We start from the raw sequence: 23910 nt of genomic DNA, 5'->3' as shown, positions 1-23910 counted from the left end.
CAATAATAAGAACTGAAATTTTAAAATAATTTCGTATTTTCTTTCAACATAAAATTTTCAATAGAAAATACTTTAAGTGATCTACTATTTATTTTTATTTTAGTTTAAAGAGCCGATGTTTTCATAATCAGTTGTTTGATTACATTGACAGAAAAAAACTTTCATATGTATAACGTTTTAAGGTTTGTCGAAATTTTGGTGATATTGTGATAAACATTGGTGTAACAAATGGTCAAGTAATTTAAAAACAAATACGTATATATTATGAAAGCTATCTAAAATGTTTTGTGATTATATCCTACATTTTATTAAAAGAAAACTAAGTTATTCGATAATTAACAGCTTTGAATTGAACAAGCAATAAAACTAGTTGACATATAATTTGTGTGTTTGTCCGTTGCATAACTTTTTAATGTAACGTATATATTTGTCCATTAGTAAGAAATAGTGTAACCGATAATTAAATGCTAGAACACTTTTTGATAGCAAAAATAAAGAAATGCTAGAACACATTTTGTTTTGGGGTAGTCCTCTAACATAGCTAATTACTTTAATAAACATCTCTTTTGGCAATTAATACTGCACCCAAAATTTAAATATTGCCCTGTAAACCATCAATAGAGATTTGTTTTTATTATTAACGTTATATTTAGCGTCAAAATGTAGCTTGAAAAAATTTCAAAGATAAAAAAAAACTAGTTTAAAGCAATAATTGTTGCATTTGAAAACTCATTTCACTGAATTTTTATATTATTAAAAAGAGTGATATAGAATTTTAAATATATAGATTGACATAACGACAACACTAATACAACGCATACTAATTTTGGTATACGACGAAAATTAAATATATTGATTGATTAAAATTTGTTCCACAAATGGATTTTAGAAAACAATATGGGTAAAGAAATCTAAACATGTTAGTGAGTTAGACATTTTGTTTTTCAGAACTATCTCAAATTATGTCAAGTAATGGGTCAATGGCCATGCTCTTTCAGCATTTAGGATCAATAACTTCAGTAATTTATCTATTGAATAAAAGAAATAAGGTTTATCTAGTCAGATAATTAGATTTTATTTCTTCTTTTTCTTGCCAAAATCTTCTATAAGTATTGTTATTATTACATATGAATTCATGCAAGAAAAAAAGAGAGGATTTTACTAATTAACAAGTCAAATTCAGATAAGTTAATAGTCAACTTATATAAACAGGAGTTGACTTTGACTATCCTAAGCTTAAGGACATATTTTTTTTTGGGTAATATTAAAAATAATCATATTCTACACAAAATTAAGAAAATAACTATATGCTAGTTTTCTTTGCAAACTAACTCTTTTTATGGTGGTGTGGGAGTGAAATAAATATCAAACTATATCCTTCTAAGTTATGGTAATTACAAAACTATATTTGTTTGAAAAATTATTTTGTCGAATAAAACAATAGCATGATATTCAAAAAATATAGTGTGTTGCGAAAACATATGTTGGTATTTAAAATAATAGCTTTTTAAATGAAATGATATCACATTGTTATGGAAATGTTTAATATGAATAGATTTTAATATAATTCTTTTATTACTAAGAAATAAGAATCTTTTAAAAAAAAAATCACGTGTGATCTTAATAAAAAAAGACATGTAGTACTAGAAAATAATATATGAAAGAGAGTTATTAAATTAAATAAAATGTTTTTTTTAAGGAATATCATGTGTTTTTTATAAATAACGTGTAATACGAAAAAATAGCATGATAAAAAGATCACACGTGTAATACTAGATATTTTGTTATCAAATGTAATTTTAGAAAAAACGTGTTCCAAAAAATATTTACGTAATTACACGTGTTTTCCGACAAGTTACTGTAGGATATGGTTAGTTCGTTAATTATCCTCAAAACTTTGACTATTTTGTACATATTCTCATTTTTTTCCCTTTGTCATTAAACATCACGGACTTTTGTAGTTTTGTTGTCATTAAACATGAAAGATTTTTTTTTTATCAATGAATATATTAGCTTAATGCAAAATAATTAGTATTTTGTCAAAACTTAGAAATCATTAAAATTTAAAGAATAGGAAAAGGTCCACAACATAACAAATTTGGATAAAAAGAAAGAATATAAAAAAGAGAGGATTATTAATACAAGAAAATCTACATTACCCTTAATATGATTCTAGGATTTTTCCTATAATAAAGGGTGTAAAATCGTAATTTGATTTCCTTTTTCCTCTTGATGTCCTCGACATCATCAAAACCTCTCACAGCCTATTTGCATTTTTTAGTTCTCACCATTTAGTACTGAAGATCTTCTCTCCAAGCCACCAGTAGTTTCTTTCGACAGCCAAGGATTTTTCTTTGCTTGGTATCAACACACTCTCAAAGGTAAATCTTTATTTTCCTCTCCTTCTTCTCATTTTCGTCACCTTCCTCCGTCATCACTCGCCGATGCTCAAAAGGTAAATCTTCAAAGAAGTAAACGCAGATAAAGAAGAAGGTGCCGGAGACGGTGGTGGCGGAGAGCAAAATGTTTCTCCGTTTTCTTTTTCTTTAATTAAAAATCATTTTTGTTTTTAATAAATAAATAAAATTTGGTATTTTTTTAATAAATAATAATAATATTTCGAAATGTTAAAAGAGAAAATTAAATTAAATTTCGAATTTAATTTTAGATATAAAATATTAAATACTAAACATATAAATAATTTAATAAAAGGTTGGTCAAAAACTTCTTTTGGTATAAAATACTTTTTTATAAGGATATTTTGGTATAAATTTGGTCAAAACCTTTTTTCCATTTTTCTACAAAAATCTCCACCAGTTTTTTTTCCATTAAATCCCTACCATTTTTTATTTTCTTGTAGTATATTGGCCTATTGGGAACACATCTCTTGTTTATTTCTTTTGCACTTTTTAGTAGACTTAAGTTTCTGTCTTGACCTCAGTTTCATTTTGACATGTCTTGTTCTTGACTCAAGGGAAATAATCAAAATGGATGAGCAGATTATATTCTGTGATGGCTTCGAGGTGGTTCCTTCGCCCGAGATAAACGATCTAATTCTTTACGAATGCGACCAATCTTTGACAAATAGCGAGGTCACCACCGACGAAGAAGAAGACACTATTTTTTCCGGTGGTGATAGTTCATCGGGACTTGCAGCTGAAGAGGATTCGTCTGGAGATAAACCTCTCTCTTTCTACATTGTTAAGCAACCTGTTTACGATAATCCCGAGATTAAAGCCAAGATCGATGAAGCTAATCAGGAGATTTTTCGTTGTAATGAACTCCGAATCAATGTCTTGAGCGCCAAGAAATCCGAACTGGCTGAGGTTTCGTCTTTGTATACTCAAATGGAGAGTTTGGTTCCTCAATCTGAAGGATATAGAATGGTTATTGAAGAGAAGAAGAAGGAGTTTGATACTCTACTTGAAGCTCTACGGAATCTCCGGTGCACTACTAGTGATCAACTTTGTTTTACAAAGGAGGAACTTGATCATCTTGTAATACAACTGTTTTATCTAACCATTCGTTAAAATTCGGTTAGGTTTTTGACTGTAGAAGTGTTTTGGTGTGGTGGATGCAGAGTTATATAGCTCAGTATCAGATTGAATATGGTAGCATTGGTTTGGAGGAAGAAGATTGGATGCTTAAGGAGACTGAGAAGCCTGATGGGATCATTCTAAGTGAGAAAGAAGCTTCCATAAATCGTGTCAAGGTAAACTCTAACTCTTTGTGTGATTTGCTAAAACATTGTTGAATCTAATGTTGTGATGGTTCTTTTGCCTCATCATTAGTCTATGGCTTTGGAATTGAATGAAGTAAAGAATGAGCTTGATGCGATTACTTGGAAGATAAACGACCTAAGTGACAAATTGTGGAAGAGTCAAAACAACATTAGGGTTTTGGATTTGGAAAAGGCACACATACTTGAGAAGAGGGATAGATTTTATGCAAGGATTAAGATGTTGAGGATACAACGAGACAAAGGAGTAAGATATTTGTCTTTCTGTTAATTTTTGCTTGTGGGTGATCTTAAAGATCTAATAACATTTCGGTATATGCTTCTCGTGTTTGTGTAGAATGCTGCATTTTTCCAGAGCCTTTCTGTTATGTGTAAAGCTAAAGAATTGGCTGCTTCTGGAAATGTTAGAGAGCTTGAAGTGTTTGCTAGCTCTGAGGTTAGTTTGTTTGTTTGGTCTAAACGAAACATTGATAGAGAGAGATTTGAGCATTTGTTCTTGGTTCTGTCTTTTTATAGGTTGATAGATTCATGACTCTTTGGAATGATGATAAGGCTTTTAGGGAAGATTACGTAAGAAGAATCTCGCATTCACTATGTGAAAGAGAACTGAACGAAGATGGCCGGATAAAAGATGCTGACCTTCAGATTTTTTGGGAAAAGAAAGTGCCGGTTAAGACTATAAAGCGAAGCGAGAAGGTTCATAAGATGAATAGAGAAGATTCAAGCTCTAACTCTTCTGAAGATGGAAATGTAATTACAGATAAACGAAAGAAAGAAACGAAGAGTGATGTTATAGTGTATGAGAAACCAAAGAAGAAAGAAGAAGAGATCGATGAAGAAGCTTTGAAGGAGAGGAAAAGAGAAGAGCAGTTAGAGAAAGCTCGGTTAGTGATGGAAAGGAAGAGGAAGCTGCAAGAGAAAGCTGCTGCTAAAGCTGCTATAAGAGCTCAAAAGGAAGCTGAAAAGAAACTCAAGGCAATTATATTATCTTGTTCCCATTTTTTCAATGTATCATTAGTTTGTTTCTTATTTCTTTGTTTGGTTTTCAGGAGTGTGAGAAAAAGGCGAAGAAGAAAGCTGCTGCAAATTCTACTTCTCCTTCAGAATCAGACCAAGTAATCAATGATGAAAAGGTTAGGACATTAGCAGTTTCAGGGAAAGAGAAACACCAAAAGGAGAGATTGTTGTTTCCAAAGCAGAGAAGTTTTAGGTACAAACACCGCGGAAGCGGAACCGAAGCTCTCCCTAAGGCCATCCTAAACCGTAGAAAGGCTCGTCGATATTGGGTTTGGGGACTTTCTTCTGCTGCACTTGCGGTCTCGCTCGTCCTTGTGGTTTTACTTCTAAGGTAAAACTTGGAAATGAAAGAGAGACATTAGAAAGGTTTTGACTCTGCCTAATTGGAAAGATAGAGCTGCTTCTGGATTTTCAAAGTTAGCTTTTAGTTTCATAACCTTAGATCGATGTTAGTTAATATGTTTCTGTCTCTTTAGGGAGTGTTGCGAAAAAAATTAAAAGGAGAAACATCCTAATTGTTAGTAGGAGCTTTTCTAAGAGTCCATAGAGACTCCATGTTGTCTTTATATGAACTTCCTTGAGGAATTTCAGAATATTCACCAATGCTCTTTTGTTTCTACTCTCGTCACTCTTCCTCCCGGCTTACGATAATCTTCTTGACCTCCTCATGTTTCTAGAAAGTTTTTAAGTTACTCCGCATATATGTGAAGTCTACTAGAAATTTGGCGAGTCTGTGGTTTATGTGTGTCAAGCCCGTAGGAAATTTTCATTTTGAACTTTTTCTTCAAAAATTGAAAACAAACATTATTGGATAAGTTACATAAATCTCCACAAACTTTGAAACTTGTAATTTGAGGGTATGATTTCATTCTTCTTTGATGTTTAAACGAATAAATCCACAAGAAAAGTAATATTCTTAATAAAACTTACAAATTTGCATAGCTTAATTCCCTAGAGATCATAATCAATCTAAAAAAAAAACGAAATAAATCCCAAATTTTTTTACTTGAATGATTGTAAAATAAGTTTGTTTACCCATTTTTAAAAAATATATAGATAACTTTTTTTTTGTTATAACAAGAGAAAGAGATAGAAGAAATGAGTGTGTTATTCCATTGAATAAAACATCATTTATATAGGAGTACAAGAGAAGGGTAAAACCCTAGAGACATCTAGATGATTGGCCTTATAATGGGCATCCATCTATTATTCATAACACTCCCCCTTGATGACCATTATAGTATCATAACTCGTAAAGTATTTAAAATGTTGCCTCATTAAAAACCTTAACAGGAAAACCCAATGGGAAAAACCATATGGTTAAGGGAAAAAGAGTGCAACACACAATTACTCCCCCTTATGAGTATATTCATCGAGATCTTTGAGACGGCGTAATCCGATACGATGAATAAGTAGCAGTAGGTAGCGCTTTGGTGAATAAGTCAGCCAGATTATCATTCGAACGGATCTGTAGAACTTGTACATCGCCGCTCTTTTGTAGATCGTGTGTGAAGAAGAATTTTGGTAGGATGTGCTTTGTTCTATCACCTTTGATGTATCCGTCTTTGAGTTGTGCGATGCATGATGCATTATCTTCGTACATAATTGTTGGAGTCTTTTTCCCTGCATACATACCACAGTCTTCTTGTATATGGTGAACTATGGATCTTAGCTATACACATTCGCGGCTAGCTTCATGAATTGATAAAATCTCTGCATGATTAGAAGATGTGGCAGAGAATAAACAGTATTTGAGAATAAGTCTGCCAAATCTTCTCTTGAACAAATTTCTGGATAAAGTACAACGCCATTCTTCTGCTGCTCATGAATCTTTTAGATTATTCATCTTGACCATCTAATTTATTTCTCTAAATATCATTAGTGTATAATATTCATTTGGATGATTGATAGAATTTCCTAATATTCATCAAGTGTATTATTTGCGTGTTCTTTAATGTCTCGTTAAAAACCTTGTCATAGAAAAATCATGTGGGATAAAAACTATGATAAGGAAAAAGGGTACATCCACGCATATCATTCAATCTCCCCCTCAGAAACATCTTCTTCAAGAGATGATTTTCAATCAAATACAATATCTCGTTGGAATTAATAACCATAATCTTAATGATCAAAATTATATGGTTTTCATATAGACTTATAAATATCATTATCTAGTGATATTTTATCATAGATTATTGTCATCGTATTACTTATGATAACTCTCTAGGAGTTTTAATGATTTTCAAAACAAATATTAGTTTGATCAATATATTTTGACAAACTCAACATAAATAGACATTTATAGGATTATATGTCATGTTACATATTTCTTTTTATTCGATCGAGTAGAGTTCTAGAGAACATAATTCTCATATAATTAATCCTTCAGAGATTATATCTTTCAAGAATTTCATATAAATGTGATATCCAGTGTTCCGTGTCTTATTGCCAGACTTTAGATACTTAAAAATATTACATCCACCACAAGAGAATATATCTCTTCATAATACATTTCGTATCTTTCTGAAAATCTCATTAATTTCACTATTCTTTCACATAAAGACTCATTTATCTTCCACTGGTTTTACACATCATGTGCATAGACTACTAGTCCAAATATCTCTACTAGAGATTATAATTATATGTCTATTTCTTCTTTTCCATTTTTGGCTAATCACTACTTTGTGTACACTTTTCAATAGACTTTCTTTCATGATCCTCCTTTTTGTCTATAATATCAACTACTCATAGCATGCAAATATATTACGACGTCGATTTGCTTTTGATTCCATTATATTTTGACATGACATAGCTAGCTAGATCTCTTCATTGTCAAGTACTTGAATGTTTCATTTGTCATGTTTATGTCTCTTTTAGAGATCATTCACTCTCTTCAAGAGATCATCAAAATATTTATTTCCTCAATTTGGTCATTTTTAATTTTGTGCTCCTTCACTTTTACGAGGATATTTATATTTGGAACCAAGGTCTGTTACGCTTCATGCGATCTTAAGACTCAATAGCAGTTTGAAATTGGTCTTTACAGGACATTCATTATATTCTGGAGCATTTAATTTACAACTGGTATAGGTGACTTCATCACTTTATTTGGGTCAGCAAATGCGTCTGGCAATTACAACGCTAAATTCTGTAATTGAATTATCTTTTAGACTCTTAATATACATTATTTACTCCGAGGATCATTGATAATTCATTTCTTTTTATCTTTTTTTTTTCACCAGCTGTATACATTGTCCCCCTTATGTTGGAATAGCTGACTATATACTCTTCAAAACGAGCGGTATATAAATCCTTCTAGGATGGCTTAGTTATCATTCATATCCAACATGTATCCTTATCCTCCTTTGAGGGTTTATCTCAGCGTGCTGTGGTGGAACACTTTTCACATTCAAAGATTTTAGATGAAAACTATTTGGTTTCTTACCCAAAACCAATAATTATGGGAAAAACTATTAATTATTCATTGGCTTGATGCGTATCGATATTACTAAACCATTTTGTGTATGAACATGAATTTCAAAATGTTAAACACTTATCCCAACGGATATCCAATAATGGTTATAATAAATAAACACTGAAATACTCTTGTACTTTAATCAAGAAAGTAACCTCGCAAACTCTATGTTGCGGGTTTATAACAAGGATAAATATGACCTTCTAGTCGATGCAACAATCGAGTCAATGCGTCTATTGAATTGATGCATCTTTTATAGCCATTAGGTATCTAAATGTCGTACAGTGGGTGATCAACCCATAATCATCTCCTTGTATATACTTACGAATAGATAAAGTCCAAATTATTTTGACTGGTAAAAATCACATTATCATATTGCTTTCTGAGCAAGTAACAATTGATAAATCATTAGGGAGAATCTTCTGTTTTTTCACCTAATGTCCACATAATTCTCAATACTTTCGCATCATCATTAAACCAGGATGACCAATCCGGTTAAGCCAAATATACTCTTGAAACTTCTAGTTTCTAGTTTGTTTTTTTTTTTGAAAACTTCTGATTTACTTTTCATTGCTTATGAGTTACTCCCTTAATGGGATCTTATAATCAAAATTACTTCCATGTATTTTAATAATCAATCATATGTTAATATAGCAATAAACGAGACAATAATTGAAATTTTATATTCTAATATAAACGATATTAAATTTAATTTGACTAGCTATGTAAGATCTTATATTCACTTCAGAATATGAGTATTACTTATCATCAATAACTCATATATTTTCTTAGCCTTTGAAAAACACTCGATTTAAGTTCATAATAGTTCTTAAATTTCTTTCAAAATATTGTGTCTACAGGACAACGATACTTGCGTAAAAGTTTAAGCGTCTGTTTTACCATCTCCGCATCAGAGATATTCTCTTAACAATGTGAGTTATATTCAAAAAGAGACTTCAAGTCTTGAAGTTTTAGTAATAACTAATTATAACTTATTTTATCTAATAACACATTCATATAAGAATTGCTTTATATAACTTTTAGATCTTTAGTAGTCAAAGATTGAACATAATCTTCTGGATATGTCACTTATTATCCATTCATTACTTCTCCTCCTCGAGATGATGAAACTTCAAGTTCATCCATCTCGTATTGAATTCCACTCTAGAATCATAATGTATTTATATCTCATCATATTAACTTTGAGATTTGGAGAACTATACCGCATCGATGATTTTAATTTTGTATTCCCATAGAAAACAATGTATATGCTCTTCTAGAGTCTTTTAATAAGATTTTAAACTACTTGATATACTAGATTATTTCATCGTTAAAAGTTAGAAATTTTACTTATTTTTTTACCATATTTATTTTCTCAATTTTTGGTGATAATTTAAGTTCTTGAAAAAACTTTGAACATCAAAATTATGATGTCTTCTTAAGATACATTAAACTATTCATTCATGAAAAATTTCTATAAGTGATTATACCTTTAAATTAAGTTATTTATCAATCAATTTATTTCATAAAAATAATCAAGTATTATATACAAATACAATTTTAATGCAATATTGTAAAACCAATCAGAATAAAACTATTTTGTGCAAAATCTGGATTTTACATATATCTTGACAAAACTTTTATTTAGGATAATATGAATTTGTGTAAAATTTGGGTAAAATAATTTCGTGCAAAATTAGGGCAAAACAATGAACAGTCTTTTTTCTTTTTCTTTTAAACTCAAAAAAAAATTAAAAAAAAATTAATACAGATCTTTTAAATAATTTTTTCGTGCAAATTTAGGGTAAACAATATTCATGGTCAACTCTATTAACGTAAAACTAATAGTGCATCAACTATGAAAGTTTAATTTTCAAAGAAACATTAGATCTTTATCTTTATAAAAGTATGGAAGAGAACTTATCTTTCGTGCAAAAATCCAGATGCTGATCATTCGTGCAAAAATAGGGTTTCTGCGATATAATGCATAAAACAGTTCAGAATCAATAACATATAATCCGTGCATAAATCGTACAAAAATACAAACAGAATTGATAATAGATAATAAGTGTATAATTCGTATAGAGATACAAACAGATCTGATAATAGATAATTAGTTCATAATTTGTGTAAAAATACAGACAGATCTAATGATAGATAATTTGTGCATAATTCGTGCATAAACAAATATGAACAGAAAACTTATCTTGTTAGCTTAAGATTTTGTTTGTTTAGGCGGCTAGTTTTTTTTTTTTTTTTTTTCGTTTTCTTAGGTGGCTAGGGTTTACTCAGCTAGGTAGGACTCGTGCTGATAACGTGTTATAACCAGAGAAAGAGATAAAAGAAATGAGTGTGTTATTCCATTGAATAAAGCATCCTTTATATAGGAGTACAAGAGAAGGGTAAAACCCTAGAGACATCTAGATGATGAGCCTTATAATGGGCATCCATCTATTATTCATAACATTCTTTGTTTTTTTTTTAATTATTTCAGTTTTCTAAAGCAAAGTTATTTTGGCTATTTCAAAATAAAGTTAGTTATTGTGGCACATTATTATTGGTATGAGATACTATTAATTTTTGGATGCATAAAATTATGATACATTTAAGGGTAACTTTATATTTATGATTTTTTGCTTGCATCTACTAAGCTAAGATTTTGCCTCATGACTTTTATATTGATAAAAAAAGAACTATTGCCAAATGGCAAGAGAAATCTCTTAAATACTCCCAGATATTCATTAATAATAGGTTGAAAGATAAAAGCTTTATAATTAATTATATAAACATTAATTGCATTTTAATGCATTCAACATTTTACATCTTTATTTATATCGTAACATAATATCACTACTGATGAAACATTAAAAAATTTAAACAAATTGGAAGATATTACATTGTGATTCAATGGATATCTTTGTGAGTTTTGTTGTGTTTATCCTTTCAGTGTTATCTGTTGAATCTACTATACATATGAAATCCATCAAGGTAAAGTGAAATACATAAATACAATACTGTGATCTTCTTTAGTGTTGTTATTTTTACTTTATGTGATTTTTTTTCATCTTGTAGTTGGGTAAAAATGTTATTTACGACTGCATGGATATTTATAAGCAACCATCTCTTAGTCATCCATTGCTCAAACATCATAATATTCGGGTATCTTGTTTTGCATTTTTCTTTAATCTATTTTTTGATTAAAAGACATGAAATATATCTATATGGAATTTTGTCTTCCTTTATTATTGGGAAGTCTTTTGCGATCGTTGTGTTTGTTGGAAAGTCTTTTTCAACAAATCTCTAAGACATGTTTTGATTTTTTTAAGAGTCGGTCAAAATGTTCATTATTCTTGTTAACCATTCTATATTTCAATAGATAAACATATCCAGAAATAAAAACTGGCATCATATACCGTACGTCAATTAAGATAGTATGTTAAGTGAACATTATACTTTAACACTTACATGTGTTTTTTTTTTTTTTTTTAATTTTCCTATTAGATGAAACCAACAGGATGGGATTCTCAATCAGAGAATAAATTTGCAGAAAGAAGACACAACAATAAAATAGAATGTCCAAATGGAACCGTTCCTATTTTAAGAGCCAAGGAAAAACATGTCATACAATATCAAGAATACCCCATCAATAATTTTACCGTTCTTACAGCTAAATATCCGGGTACCCATGTAAGTATACTATTCTATATTTTTCATTGTGATATATTAATATTACATTAAATAAAATAGAAATTATTAATTTTGAAAATCTCTTGCATACTTTGGCATTTGTATGATTTGCAAAAACCCAAAAATAAAATACAATATATATTATTAATTTTAAAAATCTCTTTCATACTTTAAAAAGTTTAAATTGTAAATTTTCTGTTTCAAAACTTAAACTGATTCGTTAACTCTCAAAATTTGCTCATTATTTTTAAAATGGTAAGAATGAACATAGATAACTACAAAAATTTATTAAATTCAGCATTAAATGAAATCGTATATGTTAAATATGAAACACCTATCATAAGAAAATTTTCACATGGTTGAATATTAGCAAAATGCATTGAAATTTATATATTAAGACAGAGCAAAAACATTTACACATGTAAAAAGTAATTTGCATATATGTTAGTTGAACTTGAATTGACACATTTACAGATTGCGGGAATGAAAGTAGTAGAAAAACATAATTACAGAGGCGTAGAAGCAGGGCTAAGGACTTATAACTTGATAATTGATAAAAATCAAAGTACAAGTGCTCAAGCTTATGTAGCCAGAGCATTCAGTGGTGATGCCAATTCTATTCAAGTTGGATGGATGGTAATACATATTTTCATCTTCTATATTGTTTTCCTAATTAAATCTTTGTGGTAAATCATAAATTTCTTACTATCATTTACAGATCAATGAACAACTATTTGGCGACAAACGACCATGGTCGTATGGGACATGGCTGGTAAAACCAGTTATGATTTATTTTTATGAATTATTTCTCCTAATCAAGTGCATATCTTATGTAATTTTGATGTTTTCATGTTATATAATTTTAGGGGAAACATGGAACAGGCTGTTTTAATGTAAAATGTCCAGGATTTGTTCAAGTAGCCAAAAATGGTCCAATAAGTGTACCTCTCAAGTTTGATTATCTTCTCTGGCTTACTATACATCAGGTACAGAATTTCTTATACCAAATCATAAGTTTTTTTCTTATACATATGAAGATAGAGCATAGACTAAGAGCATAATTTGGAATCAACAATTGAAAACAATGAATTATGCTTGACAATACTATTAGACGAATACTTTGTAATTATTTTTGCAACTGCTAATTCATGTAAAAGGACAAGGAAACAAAAAACTGGTGGCTTACACAAACAAATCCAGATGATGATACTAAAAATCATTTGGGATATTGGCCAAAGGAGTTGTTTAATCTTCTAGGAGATGGTGCTGATTTCGTTGGATTTGGAGGAATGGTTTCAGGTGATCCAAGAACTCCAAGCCCACCGATGGGTAATGGTCGTCTTCCAAACAAAGATGACCGTCTATGGTCTGGTTATCTTGACCATCTTACCATAATCCAACCGGACTATGAACATGCCGGATTTAATTACCCTATGACAGAGCCTTTGGTGGACAGCAACGTATGCTATGATGTTAATTTAGTAGGATATGTTGATCATCAGGTTGGTATTGCTATGTCTTATGGTGGTCCTGGAGGTATTAAATGCGGTGATTAAACTATTAAAGTTATCTTCGTTTGCTAATTGTTGGTTTTATGGTATCTAATAATAAGTTAATTGAATATTAAGCCAGAAGATGTTTTAACATTAGATGATATTATGAAGCAGCTCAAATACAGCTGAAAGAAATTGTTTACTACACAATTAAGTCTAATAAGCATTGAGCCACTGCAAGGTTTCTGACCTCTGGCTCGATGTGTTACTAATGAAATTACTAAAGTACTGAAATTAGAATTCTAACTACTTTTTCTTTCAACTGCGCCTTTCCGGTTGTCACCCCGAAATAGCAAAGGGCTGCTCCATCTTTAGACAAAATGTGTTAGACTGGTCATATGCACAAAACCACAAAAGCTCTGTCTATGCAATGAGCCTCAGACACACCGGTGTGGAGAGTCAAGCAGTACGGCGTTAGTAGTACCTGTGAACTTCTGGTTCACCCGTGATGTTCTCCACGATCTTTGAATCAGTCGGGGCGATGCTCGCAATGTGGGAGTCACTTCTCTCTTTAGCGCTAAGGTTCTGTTGCCAAGCTCTTCCCCTGTACCACCATTACCAAGTGGCTGAGAGTTATCTACTTTGTTACTATCCGGTTGTTGATTTGACTCCTTGGTACCCTCAGCTTTACCTTCACAGCCATCATCAGATAACGGTGTCTTATCTTCTTTATCATCAATTTCCTGCTCTTTTGTATCACTTTGATCCGCATGGGAATCATCAACTTCATCAGGAAGAGAATTGATGTCTATATCTGTCAATTTCTTAGTGTCTTCTTTCTCTTCCACGGACCCGTCAAGTAACTTGAGATTGGATTCTCTGTCATTATCCCCCTCTTCTACATAAGTTAACTTCAAGCAGCTATCAACTGGGTTAGAAGGGGATTCAACACCAGCAGTTGCACAATTTCGCTCGTGTGCACTGTCTTTAGACTCCTCAGGTTTATTTTCCTCGACATCTACAGGCAAAGTCATCTCAGGTGCCAACAGCACTAAACCTGGAGTAGATTTAAGTCAGTCAATAGATGCAAGTATGCATGTACACATAACATGAACATTTTAAAAAGTTCAGATGCCAAGAGAAACTGAGTTAGTACCATTGGGAGATGAAACAACTGAGTCAGTGATCTTCTCCTTCACCAATGATTTCCCCAACATGTCTACGCCAGGGAACACCAACAAGTTCAGATTCTTAATTGTTTTTTTCTCAGAATCATTGACAGGTGCGAAGCCAAAGCCTGAAGTCCATGTATCAATCAGTTCTGGCACTGCTGGTATGACTAACTTGTCTACTTTGAGAGAACCAAGCGCCTGATGATAAAGCACATTTGTAATATGGATCTTCAGAAATCGTACACAGAATGAAGTCTAAACTAAACAAAACAGAAGACTGAGATAGTACACAGCAGATCAAGACATATGGCATACTAAGAAGCTTGACTAGTTCGCATCAACTATCCTATAAAGTCACTTATACATATTTGAAATCAAATGACTACACAAATCCATGTTTTTAGTTCAGTGTGATCTAGCAATCATTTTGTCATTTAGCATATATCAGACATGGAAATGCAAAGCTATTTCCATATTTCTTTCTTAATGCCTGAAAGAACCTGAGAAAAAGCAGAATGGCCCGTCGCCAAAACAAGCAGGATAGCAGCAGAATTGCCAGACATCTAATAAAACTTCAGATATAGCAAGAAACATTTGAGAGAAATAAGCGACGAACTTTAATGTAAATAACCACCAAACTAACAGAAAAAGGAATTTAGGATATGACAAGAAGTGGAGGAGGGCCTACAGATTCAATGCCATCCATTAGTCGACGACACATCCCTTGACGCCTGTACATATAGCGGGTTCCGATAAACGGCATTTCTGCCAGTTGATTGCCGTGTATCCTGAGTAAGAGATATATCAGTCCTATGGGAAGAAAAGCTAATTTCTATACACAGTTAGTATTCTCAATTTATCGAGAACCCGGCAACAGAGTTTCAATCAAACACCTGAGACCATGTAGAGGCATATACTTAGGGAATTTCTTTATCTTAGTACGACATAAACTGCTAACATCTAAATGTAGTGTGTTCTATCAAACTTAAGATCTCTGTACCTTAACAAAAGAAATAGTATAATGAAAGGGGTACAAAGTGGTTTTCTAATCTTGTTTGCCCCACTAGTCCACTAGTATGATACGAACAGTGTAATGTCACATCTAAGTAATGCTTTTAAGTCTAGTATGATAAGTCTAGAAACTTATTACCCCTTGTTCTCATTTTCATGGTACCAAAGGCATACCTAATAGACGCCACAGCAATGATTTCATCACCCCTCTCCAAAACAGCAGTGAGAAAACTGCTGAAATCTAGCCGATGGAAGTTCGACCTACAAAAAAATAGGAAAAAGTTTAAACATAATCTAGTAAGTAGTAACATACGGACTGTTTACATATCCATAAAACACTTGCCAATAAACCAATTGAACAAAACAGAAGCATATAAGGACAGGTTTTGGGAATGAGCTTACCCAAAATTATAAACAATGTTTTGAAGCAGGTTGACTCCACTCCTGTGATCAACCAAAGGTGAAAAGCACTCATCCATAACAGAAAATGCAACAGCCATTTTGGCATTATATGCAATCTTCTCAGATATGTCACAATCGGCAACCTCACTAGGGAGCTCAAAGCGGCGAAGGAATGACCATGAAAATCCCTCAGGCAGTGGGTGTTTTACTCCAATGAATAACTGAAGTTCCTCGAATAACTATAAATTAAAGAAAAAGAAGGGAAGAAACAAATGAAATACTCAGCGTTTCAAGTAATAAAGCGCCAGGATAAAAGGTAAAAAAGAAAAAGGAAGGCTACCTCTTGACAATACTTTCCACAAAATGAATCAGTACTCCTTTCACCAGGCACCGTGCCATCTTGGTTGATGCATGCTTGGTGATCTGCAAGAGTGTGAGGGTAATGCTTAGAGCCTAGAAGTCCGTTTGAAGAAGTTTAACAGAGCATATACATATAAATGCAATTACAGATAAGATGGCTTTAGTGTATAGTTCATACATTTCTCTTCACATAGGCGGCAACTCGATAAGGAGGGTAGAGTTGAAGTCTCATGTTTAGCAGCCTCATCTTTCTCGCAAAATTTGCATGAGCAGTTGTAACAATACCAGGCACCAGAAGGGAATTTCTGCAGATTGAAGAGAAATTAAGTCTAGAAGAAACAGAAAAGCCCACTTTAACATAAAATTTTCACAACGTAAGGAGCAACTTACTTTTATGTCCAAGCAGCTCTGATGGAATGTTGATGGGCACCCATCACAGCAGATAAGATCTCCCCCATCCCCACAAATACCACATGTGTCATCATTTGGATCCCCCGAACCAAAGTCCACAAAATGGTACCCTTTAAGTTGTGATTCACTTTGTTTATTCATAGACTCATGGAGGCACTGCAAGAGAGAATTCCCACCCTCTAAATACAGACTTTTGAATGGCTGGTTGCGATTCCCGCCAGCATGAACCTCGAAATCGAGAACAGAGAACACTTCATCACAGCAGTTGCATCGAATACCCTCTTTTGTGATAATTCCTTCTAGAAGTATGTCTGTCTTCTTGCAGTCCATGCACTGAACTTTTCCGTTAAGTGGCACAATGGTTGAATCAATCATCCAACCCAGCATGGTGCGTTTCCCTTCAAATAATATGTACCCATCCTCCTTGGAATCCACATCTTTCAAAGAACTACGAGCTGACGGAGTACAACGCTTTCTACTATGTTTTTCTTCCCTCTTTATTTTTCCTGTTCCCTTTGTTGAAACCAAGATGTCATTAGTATCTCTGTCCTTCAATTTTGACCTTTGCTTACCTGTATCGCTCCTTTTTTTCTGAATTGTTCTCTCTAATAGATGAAGGTCTTCTTCTGGTAGCAAGCCAAAACCAGAACCAGTGGTAGAGTTCTTTTGATCATTCGGGTTGCTTTCCAATTGTTTTTTATAAACTTGATAAGCCTTAGTCACTGACCAGTGAGTCTTTCCCTCTGGATTAAGATACACAGCATCTTGATAAGCTCTCCCATTTCGAGGCCTATATTCAACAGTCCAACCAGCAGTTAGAAGTAACTGCAGTATTCTGTCACTCAGCATTTTCTTAGACTTTGATCTCGAATGTCCTCCAGCTTCAGTTTGCTTACTCCGTTGTTCGCCAATCATCCTTTCGTCATCAATTAAAGGATTGTTGTGCCGTGACTCTAACGGACTCTCACAAAGTTTCAGTCTCTTCTTTGCTTTCCAATCTGATTCATCTGTCATCCCCGATTTCCTCTTTTTCTGTGGTGTTGGAGGTCTTCCACGCTTACGTACCATCCTCCTTCCATTAGACTCAGGTCCTTTTTCAATGTAAAGGCTAACCGAGGTCTCCTTGGTCTTTGGGGGTCTACCACGCAGACGACTCAAACTAATTCTGTCAACACTCGACTGGCTACTTAGTTCTGGAGTTCTCGCAAGTTTACAGTTTGTGTTAGGGCGACTCTCATCAGATTGACTGCTGATCTGCACCTTTCTAGGCCTTCCCCGTTTACGTTTAACTTGCAACTCTTCATCATGTAGCTCAACAATCCCACATTCATCATCCTTGATTTCAACCTTAACCTGACTCCTAAAATCAAGTCCAAGAATCTCTTTATCTTCAGCATATTCCCCATGCTCAAGTTTTACTTCTGCTTTCTCCTTGTTAAAGCAGCTTCCACCAACAAGTTTCTCAACATTATCATCGCCTACCAGTTCTTTCTTCTTACCTAAAGATGTCCGAAGTTTACAATTTGAGATTAACCCATTATCATCAGATTGACTGCTCATCCCAAACTTTCGAGGCCTTCCTCTTTTACGTTGAACTTTCTCTTCTTTTCCATCATCTGATCTATCATCCTTAGATTCCACTTTCACTTCACTTCGAAAATCATCTCCACGAATCTCCTCAGGTACCAAAGACTTAACACACTCCTGTTTCACTTCTTCTTTCACCTCATCAACAGAACTTCCACCACTAACAACATTTCCTTTCCTTTTCACAGCCTTACAATGTTTATCACTGTTTACTAAATCCCTTGCCACAGAGCCTGAGCGAAGAACCCTACGCGTAATGAGAATCTCACGCTCAATCACTTTTTTCTTATCCTTAATCTCAATCACATTCTCCACATTACCATCAACCAAACTATCAGTTTCACCCTCAGCCTTAATGTCAGACTCACTGAAATCTTCAATTGAAGCACACACGTTTAAATCAAAACCCTTTTGCTCGTTAGTTTCTAACATTTCTTTACTTTTCTACACAATGTTCTCAAATCTCAGTCATATAAAGACCCCTACAGTCAAAATTTCACAACGAATCAAAATCAAAATTAAAAAATAACTGACGAACAATAAACGAAAAACGTACGATCATAACAGATCGAGAAACAATACGAAGACGAAATTCAAAACCCTAATCAGGAAACGGATTACATAACCGTACCGGAGAAATTTTGATTATCAAGCGTGCTCTGGCCAAAATCAGAGAGAGATACGGAAGGAATCAGACGAGAGAGACGGAGGGAGATTAACGAATCAGAGTCGGAGATTGACCGGAGAGTAGCATTGTTGGATCGGTGGAGAAGAAATAAACGAAGAGACGAGAACACACTAAACAATCTTCTTCAAGGGTTTAGCTATGGATGTGAAAGTGGGAAGAGAGAAAGGGTTTTTAATGTTTTGTTGTTGGGATTTTTATTTTATTTACTTGAGAGAAACATGCGCGAATCGAGAAAATAATGGAGATATAATTGTGTTTAGGGGTAAATTCGTCATTTTATTGTTGTTGGTATTGTAACGTCGTATTTCCCTCCATTTTTAGTTCCGGGAAATTTTATTTATTTTAAAATGTTTAGTAAATGCTTTTTTTTAGTTAGGATTTTATCAGTTTGGTTTGGTTTGGTTTGTTTTGGTTTCGAATCTTTGTGTTTTGACTTTTAAGAGTATTTTCGTCCCAAGTCAAGTTTGTTTCTACTCTCAACCAGTTTTTTGTTTTGGTGTAATAAGTAAATGGCAAACCTGTTTTATGTGGAATTTTGATGAAATGGGTAAGAAAAAATATGATGTTACACTCGATTTCTATCACCAGATGAGGTTTTTGTTTTTTTATATTCAGTACTCATTTTCTTACTAATTGGGACTAGATCAAGTCTGGCATTAGAGAATTTTTGGACAATTTTAACCAACTTAAATTACCTGATCCGGTAGATCGTTTTGTCTAAGATCTAATATGTATTCGTTGAAACTAAATTAAACTATCTCAAACGGTATTTTTCCTTTTGGAGGTTATTCAACTAGACAAAAATATTAATCAATTTGTTAGGAAGATTTCTCTGTTACGATTTAAATATTTAACTAATTCGCGAGATTTTTGCCACAAATCACCATGTAAAATTTTGCTAGATTCTGACATCATTTTGTTTAGTTTGCACCCTTTACATCGAGATCATGTAGTCTAAATCCTAAATCAACTCTCTTGATCAATCAAAAATGCCGTTTTTCTTAAACCAGTTTACTCAATTCAGTTTTAAATTGATGAATTTTGGTTCGATTTAATTATTTAGTTTAGTTTTTTTATGTTGTTCCTAATGAGGACCATATGATGCACAAGGCTCTAATTGATCGTCTAAAGGCTATGTAATTGTGTTTGGAGGAATACAATGGAATGACAAGCTAAATTTTGCATGTTTTAAAGATAAGAACTAATTTTTCATCTTTTTACAATAAAACACTTAATCGTTCATGGCTCTTGGTTAACCTTTTGAAGCTCAATTCCTCTCCATGGCATGGTAACTTCTGCTTGTTTCTTCTTCCCTACTTGTCCAGATTACTCAGAACTTCTGAGTCAGAAGCAACTATTATATTTGAAAATGGCAAGGCTACAAGAGTACCGAGTTTTCAATATGTATATACCAAGTTAAAAGAGGGAAATGTTCAAATACATTTCATATTGCACACAGACAAATGTTTTCTTTCTCCCGTCTTTTTTTTCTGGTTTTTTTTACCGTCTAGATTTATTATTTATTACAAATTATGAGAATTGTTACATAGACGATTCTACCACGGATAATTCCTTCCGACCCTTATTAGATCTATGGCAGACGACACATCATTCTCCTTCTCCATGCGCTTGATGGACACCTTCAATATCTTCTCTGCGTAGAATCCTAGGTGAACGGCTATAATTGTACATCGTTGTAGATCTTTTGCACACTTGCCTCCATTAATCTGCAAATCTGCTAATAAATCGCAGTAGCTGAGACTCGAACCCCGACCTCTTGGTGTAGAAGCATTAATAAACCCTTGGTCAACCATTGGGCATATATTTATATATAGTATATCGTCATTTATCAACACAAAAATTTACATACATATAAAACATCCGTGAAATTTGTAAATTTTACATTTTAGTAAGTATTAACTAGTATAAAATATGGAACTCTTACATTTATTCACTAGGAAAAAGAGAAAATTTCCATTTATTGCTACTTATTGATCTTCATACCATCATGTATTTAAATTCTGTACACAAGCTAGGTAAATTAAAACTATCACCAAAGCTTAGTCATATTTGACCCAACAACAAGTGAAGTCTAACATATTTTTATTATCGGAACAAAGCCAAGACCACGAGAGTGAATGCAATTCTCTCTAGTTTGTTCTAGAAACAATAAATAATTTATGTTGCAAAAAAAACAAAAATTACCAAAAACAATCTCTAGTTCCAACAAAGAGGATAGTTTGTGAATAAAGCACCAAAATGCAAAATCCAAATCAAACTTAGCTCCCTCAACAACTAAACAAGAAGCCCAAATGTAAGAAAATTAAAGTTTTAACTCTGCTAGTTCTTCTCTTTAACCTTGAGGAACATGTACCAAATTGGGAATAAATGTAGAATGCGAAGGTCAAGGATCAACCACATTATCTATCTAAGTTTTACTGGTCAGCTTATTTTCCCTGAAAACATAGATCCAAGCCCGACCAGTTTCATCGCAAGAGCACACTACGGGTCTTTTATCTTCGATGAAGTAACTTGGCTTAGAGTATTTTCGGTCTACTAAATCCGGCAAGTAAGGATTTGACAGTTTCATGAACTTTAGGTGACAGTCTCAACTTTCCACCCTAAACTTTTAGCCACTTGAAAAACCACCATAAACAATTTTAATCTCGATAAAACTACATGTACTTTCAGATTTGTTTTTAAAACTACACCTCCAATTGAACCGACCAGTTAACCAAAAATTATATATCCGGTTTGACTTAACCAAAATTTAACCGAACTTATTCGATTTCGACTCTATTTTAACCCAATTTAGACTCAAAAAATATATTCTCTAGAAGAAAAATACTTTTTATTTATTTTTGATAAAAACTTAAAAAAAATAAATTAATTTTACCAAAATAAAAAAATAAAAAAATACCACACAAAATTATATAATAAAATTTTAGTATATATTTTGGTAATAAACAAAATATACCGCAAAACAATATAACAAAATAGACAATAAATTCCTTTTATAAATACAATGGTGTTATATATATATATATAAATGTATATGGTATATACTCTAAATTTAATAATTCAAAGGTCATTTTCTTTTTTAAAACACCATAATCATATATAAATATATATATATATATATATACATATATAACTCATCTTGAAATATATAAAAAGAAAACTGAATCTATAAAGAAAAATGAATTTATAAATACCATAATATATACTTTGATTATGGTGTTTACGGATATATATAAAAATAAATTTGGCATATATTTTGAATTTCATTACATATATAAAGTTCAAAGGTCAAATATTATGATTTCAAGAAAATGAATATTTTGTTTAAAATAAAGACATAGCTTTATATTTATAAAAAATATAAATGATTGCCAAAAGGAAAATGTATATGTTTGTATATTATCAAAATTTTATAACAAAATGTAGCTCAAAATATAATTTGGGGTATATTTTGTCATAATAATTTTTGCTAAAATTAAGTTATAATTTAATATTTTTAATTGTTTATCACAAATAAAAATTAATAAAAATAATTTTACTTCTTAATAAGATAATTTATTTACATTTTGTTTGGGTCAAAATTAGGCTAAAATAGAGTCAAAATCGGATTAATTTCGGTTAAATTATGGGTAAGTCAAACCGGATGTATAATTATCGGTTAACTGGTCTGTTCAATTGGAGACGTAGTTTTAAGAACAAATCCGAAAGTACATGTAGTTTTATCGAGATTAAAATTGTTTATGCTGGTTTTTCAAGTGGTTAAAAGTTTATGGTGGAAAGTTGAGACTCCAACTAGTATAGGGTTAAAAATTCAGGCAACCCAATTATTATTAATCTTGTACTTGCTCACCCAGACCTCAATCTTCTTTGTTGCATGGCATTGATTTAACAATGAAAATTGATCCCCCTCATAAACCCTGAGTACAAGAGCATCCTTACGATAGTCTATCGTTCCACATGGTAGATGACAAAATCTGAAAAAGAATTCCCTGGAGGAATTGAATTTATATAGGGCAGGTGTACATGGGATCAGTCTTGTCATCAAAAATAATACACAACTTGTGGTGAGTACTTCAATTCAGCCGTTTTTCCTTCCTGACTATTACACTACCAGATACTGACTTGAGGTATTTCCAAGCATTGGAGGCAAAGTCATGCATTGTCCACAAGGTCTTTGTGGGATGTTCCTTCAGACGACAACCAGCAATGATCTTGTAACTCCCCTTATTGTTGTATCCTATGCCATAGGATTCCATTGAGTTTGGTGTAAATCTTGCTCGATCTATCCACTCTGTCTCAAGCATGGGTTCCAAACCACAGCTCCTTTCTCCATGCAACGTAGCAATCAATCTACCATGTTTTTAGGTATCTGGGATTCTAAACCAGGAATATCTAAGGTTAATTCATATATTTCTATCTTCGGATGAATGCTTACCGAATAAATCTTGAATTTGGTTGTTAAGATGAATCGATACGTTGTCTTGTGGTTGTTGATGAACGTCTTGTCGTTGAAGAGAGCGTTCCATTGTTTTGATACGGTTCTTAAGGGAACAAGAGAGTAATTGGTGGTACACGACCAAGTGTTGTTAACTCAATTGGTAAAGACCCTAGGCGAAGCTTAGAGGTCGCCGGTTCGAGTGATGCTTGGGACGAAACTAATAATACATGATGTGGTTTCGGGCCTGGGGAGATTACGAGCTTCGACCCAGAACCTCCTGAATTTCAAAAAAAAAAAGGAAAAAAAAATTGGTAGTACACAAGAAAGTATTAAACTTCTCCCAGTTAGGGATAATTCTAGTTGATTGTTCATTACGTTAGCACGTATATCTTGTTTGTATATAAAACCA

At 32.7% G+C, this 23910-nt stretch overlaps 3 protein-coding genes and 2 pseudogenes across 9 annotated transcripts; 2 read left to right on the top strand and 3 right to left on the bottom strand.

Annotated features, from left to right (window-relative positions):
* Nucleotides 1-2987: 2987 nt before the first annotated feature.
* On the top strand, nucleotides 2988-5091 carry AT5G36780 (proton pump-interactor; the record flags this gene model as incomplete). The annotated part of the gene is made up of 6 exons (NM_123036.1): nucleotides 2988-3497; nucleotides 3581-3712; nucleotides 3792-3986; nucleotides 4077-4175; nucleotides 4256-4747; nucleotides 4789-5091. 6 exons carry the CDS (start codon nucleotides 2988-2990, stop codon nucleotides 5089-5091), a joined length of 1731 nt encoding a protein of 576 aa, NP_568541.1.
* A 1036-nt stretch (nucleotides 5092-6127) lies between these two features.
* Nucleotides 6128-6586, bottom strand: AT5G36775 (annotated as a pseudogene; the record flags this gene model as incomplete). Its single annotated transcript has 1 exon — nucleotides 6128-6586.
* A 4503-nt stretch (nucleotides 6587-11089) lies between these two features.
* Nucleotides 11090-13474, top strand: AT5G36770 (Pol-like polyprotein/retrotransposon, putative (DUF239); the record flags this gene model as incomplete). The annotated part of the gene is made up of 6 exons (NM_123025.3): nucleotides 11090-11219; nucleotides 11733-11918; nucleotides 12393-12554; nucleotides 12637-12690; nucleotides 12785-12904; nucleotides 13076-13474. The coding sequence occupies exons 1-6, from the start codon at nucleotides 11139-11141 to the stop codon at nucleotides 13472-13474; spliced, it is 1002 nt and encodes a 333-aa protein (NP_198493.3). The 5' UTR covers nucleotides 11090-11138.
* Nucleotides 13475-13532: 58 nt separating this feature from the next.
* Nucleotides 13533-19247, bottom strand: AT5G36740 (Acyl-CoA N-acyltransferase with RING/FYVE/PHD-type zinc finger protein; the record flags this gene model as incomplete). 5 transcript variants are annotated; one of them, NM_001344144.1, is made up of 9 exons in its annotated part: nucleotides 13536-14468; nucleotides 14568-14781; nucleotides 15272-15371; nucleotides 15769-15855; nucleotides 15997-16235; nucleotides 16337-16419; nucleotides 16535-16661; nucleotides 16747-18836; nucleotides 18986-19247. In NM_001344144.1, 8 exons carry the CDS (start codon nucleotides 18784-18786, stop codon nucleotides 13849-13851), a joined length of 3510 nt encoding a protein of 1169 aa, NP_001318681.1. In that variant the 3' UTR covers nucleotides 13536-13848. The 5 variants fall into 5 exon arrangements, with proteins under 5 accessions (NP_001330178.1, NP_001318681.1, NP_001330179.1 ...); NM_001344147.1 differs by having other exon boundaries at nucleotides 13816-14468; nucleotides 16337-16449; nucleotides 16747-18601; nucleotides 18986-19185; NM_001344146.1 differs by having other exon boundaries at nucleotides 13533-14468; nucleotides 14568-15371; nucleotides 18986-19241.
* Nucleotides 19248-21251: 2004 nt separating this feature from the next.
* Nucleotides 21252-23589, bottom strand: AT5G36737 (annotated as a pseudogene; the record flags this gene model as incomplete). The annotated part of the gene is made up of 1 exon: nucleotides 21252-23589.
* Nucleotides 23590-23910: the final 321 nt, after the last annotated feature.

The sequence above is a fragment of the Arabidopsis thaliana genome, chromosome 5 (assembly GCF_000001735.4).
Source record: "Arabidopsis thaliana chromosome 5, partial sequence".
Taxonomy (NCBI): domain Eukaryota; kingdom Viridiplantae; phylum Streptophyta; class Magnoliopsida; order Brassicales; family Brassicaceae; genus Arabidopsis; species Arabidopsis thaliana.
The sequence above is the reverse complement of the archived record's forward strand: the minus strand, read 5'-3'. Positions and strand labels throughout refer to the sequence as shown.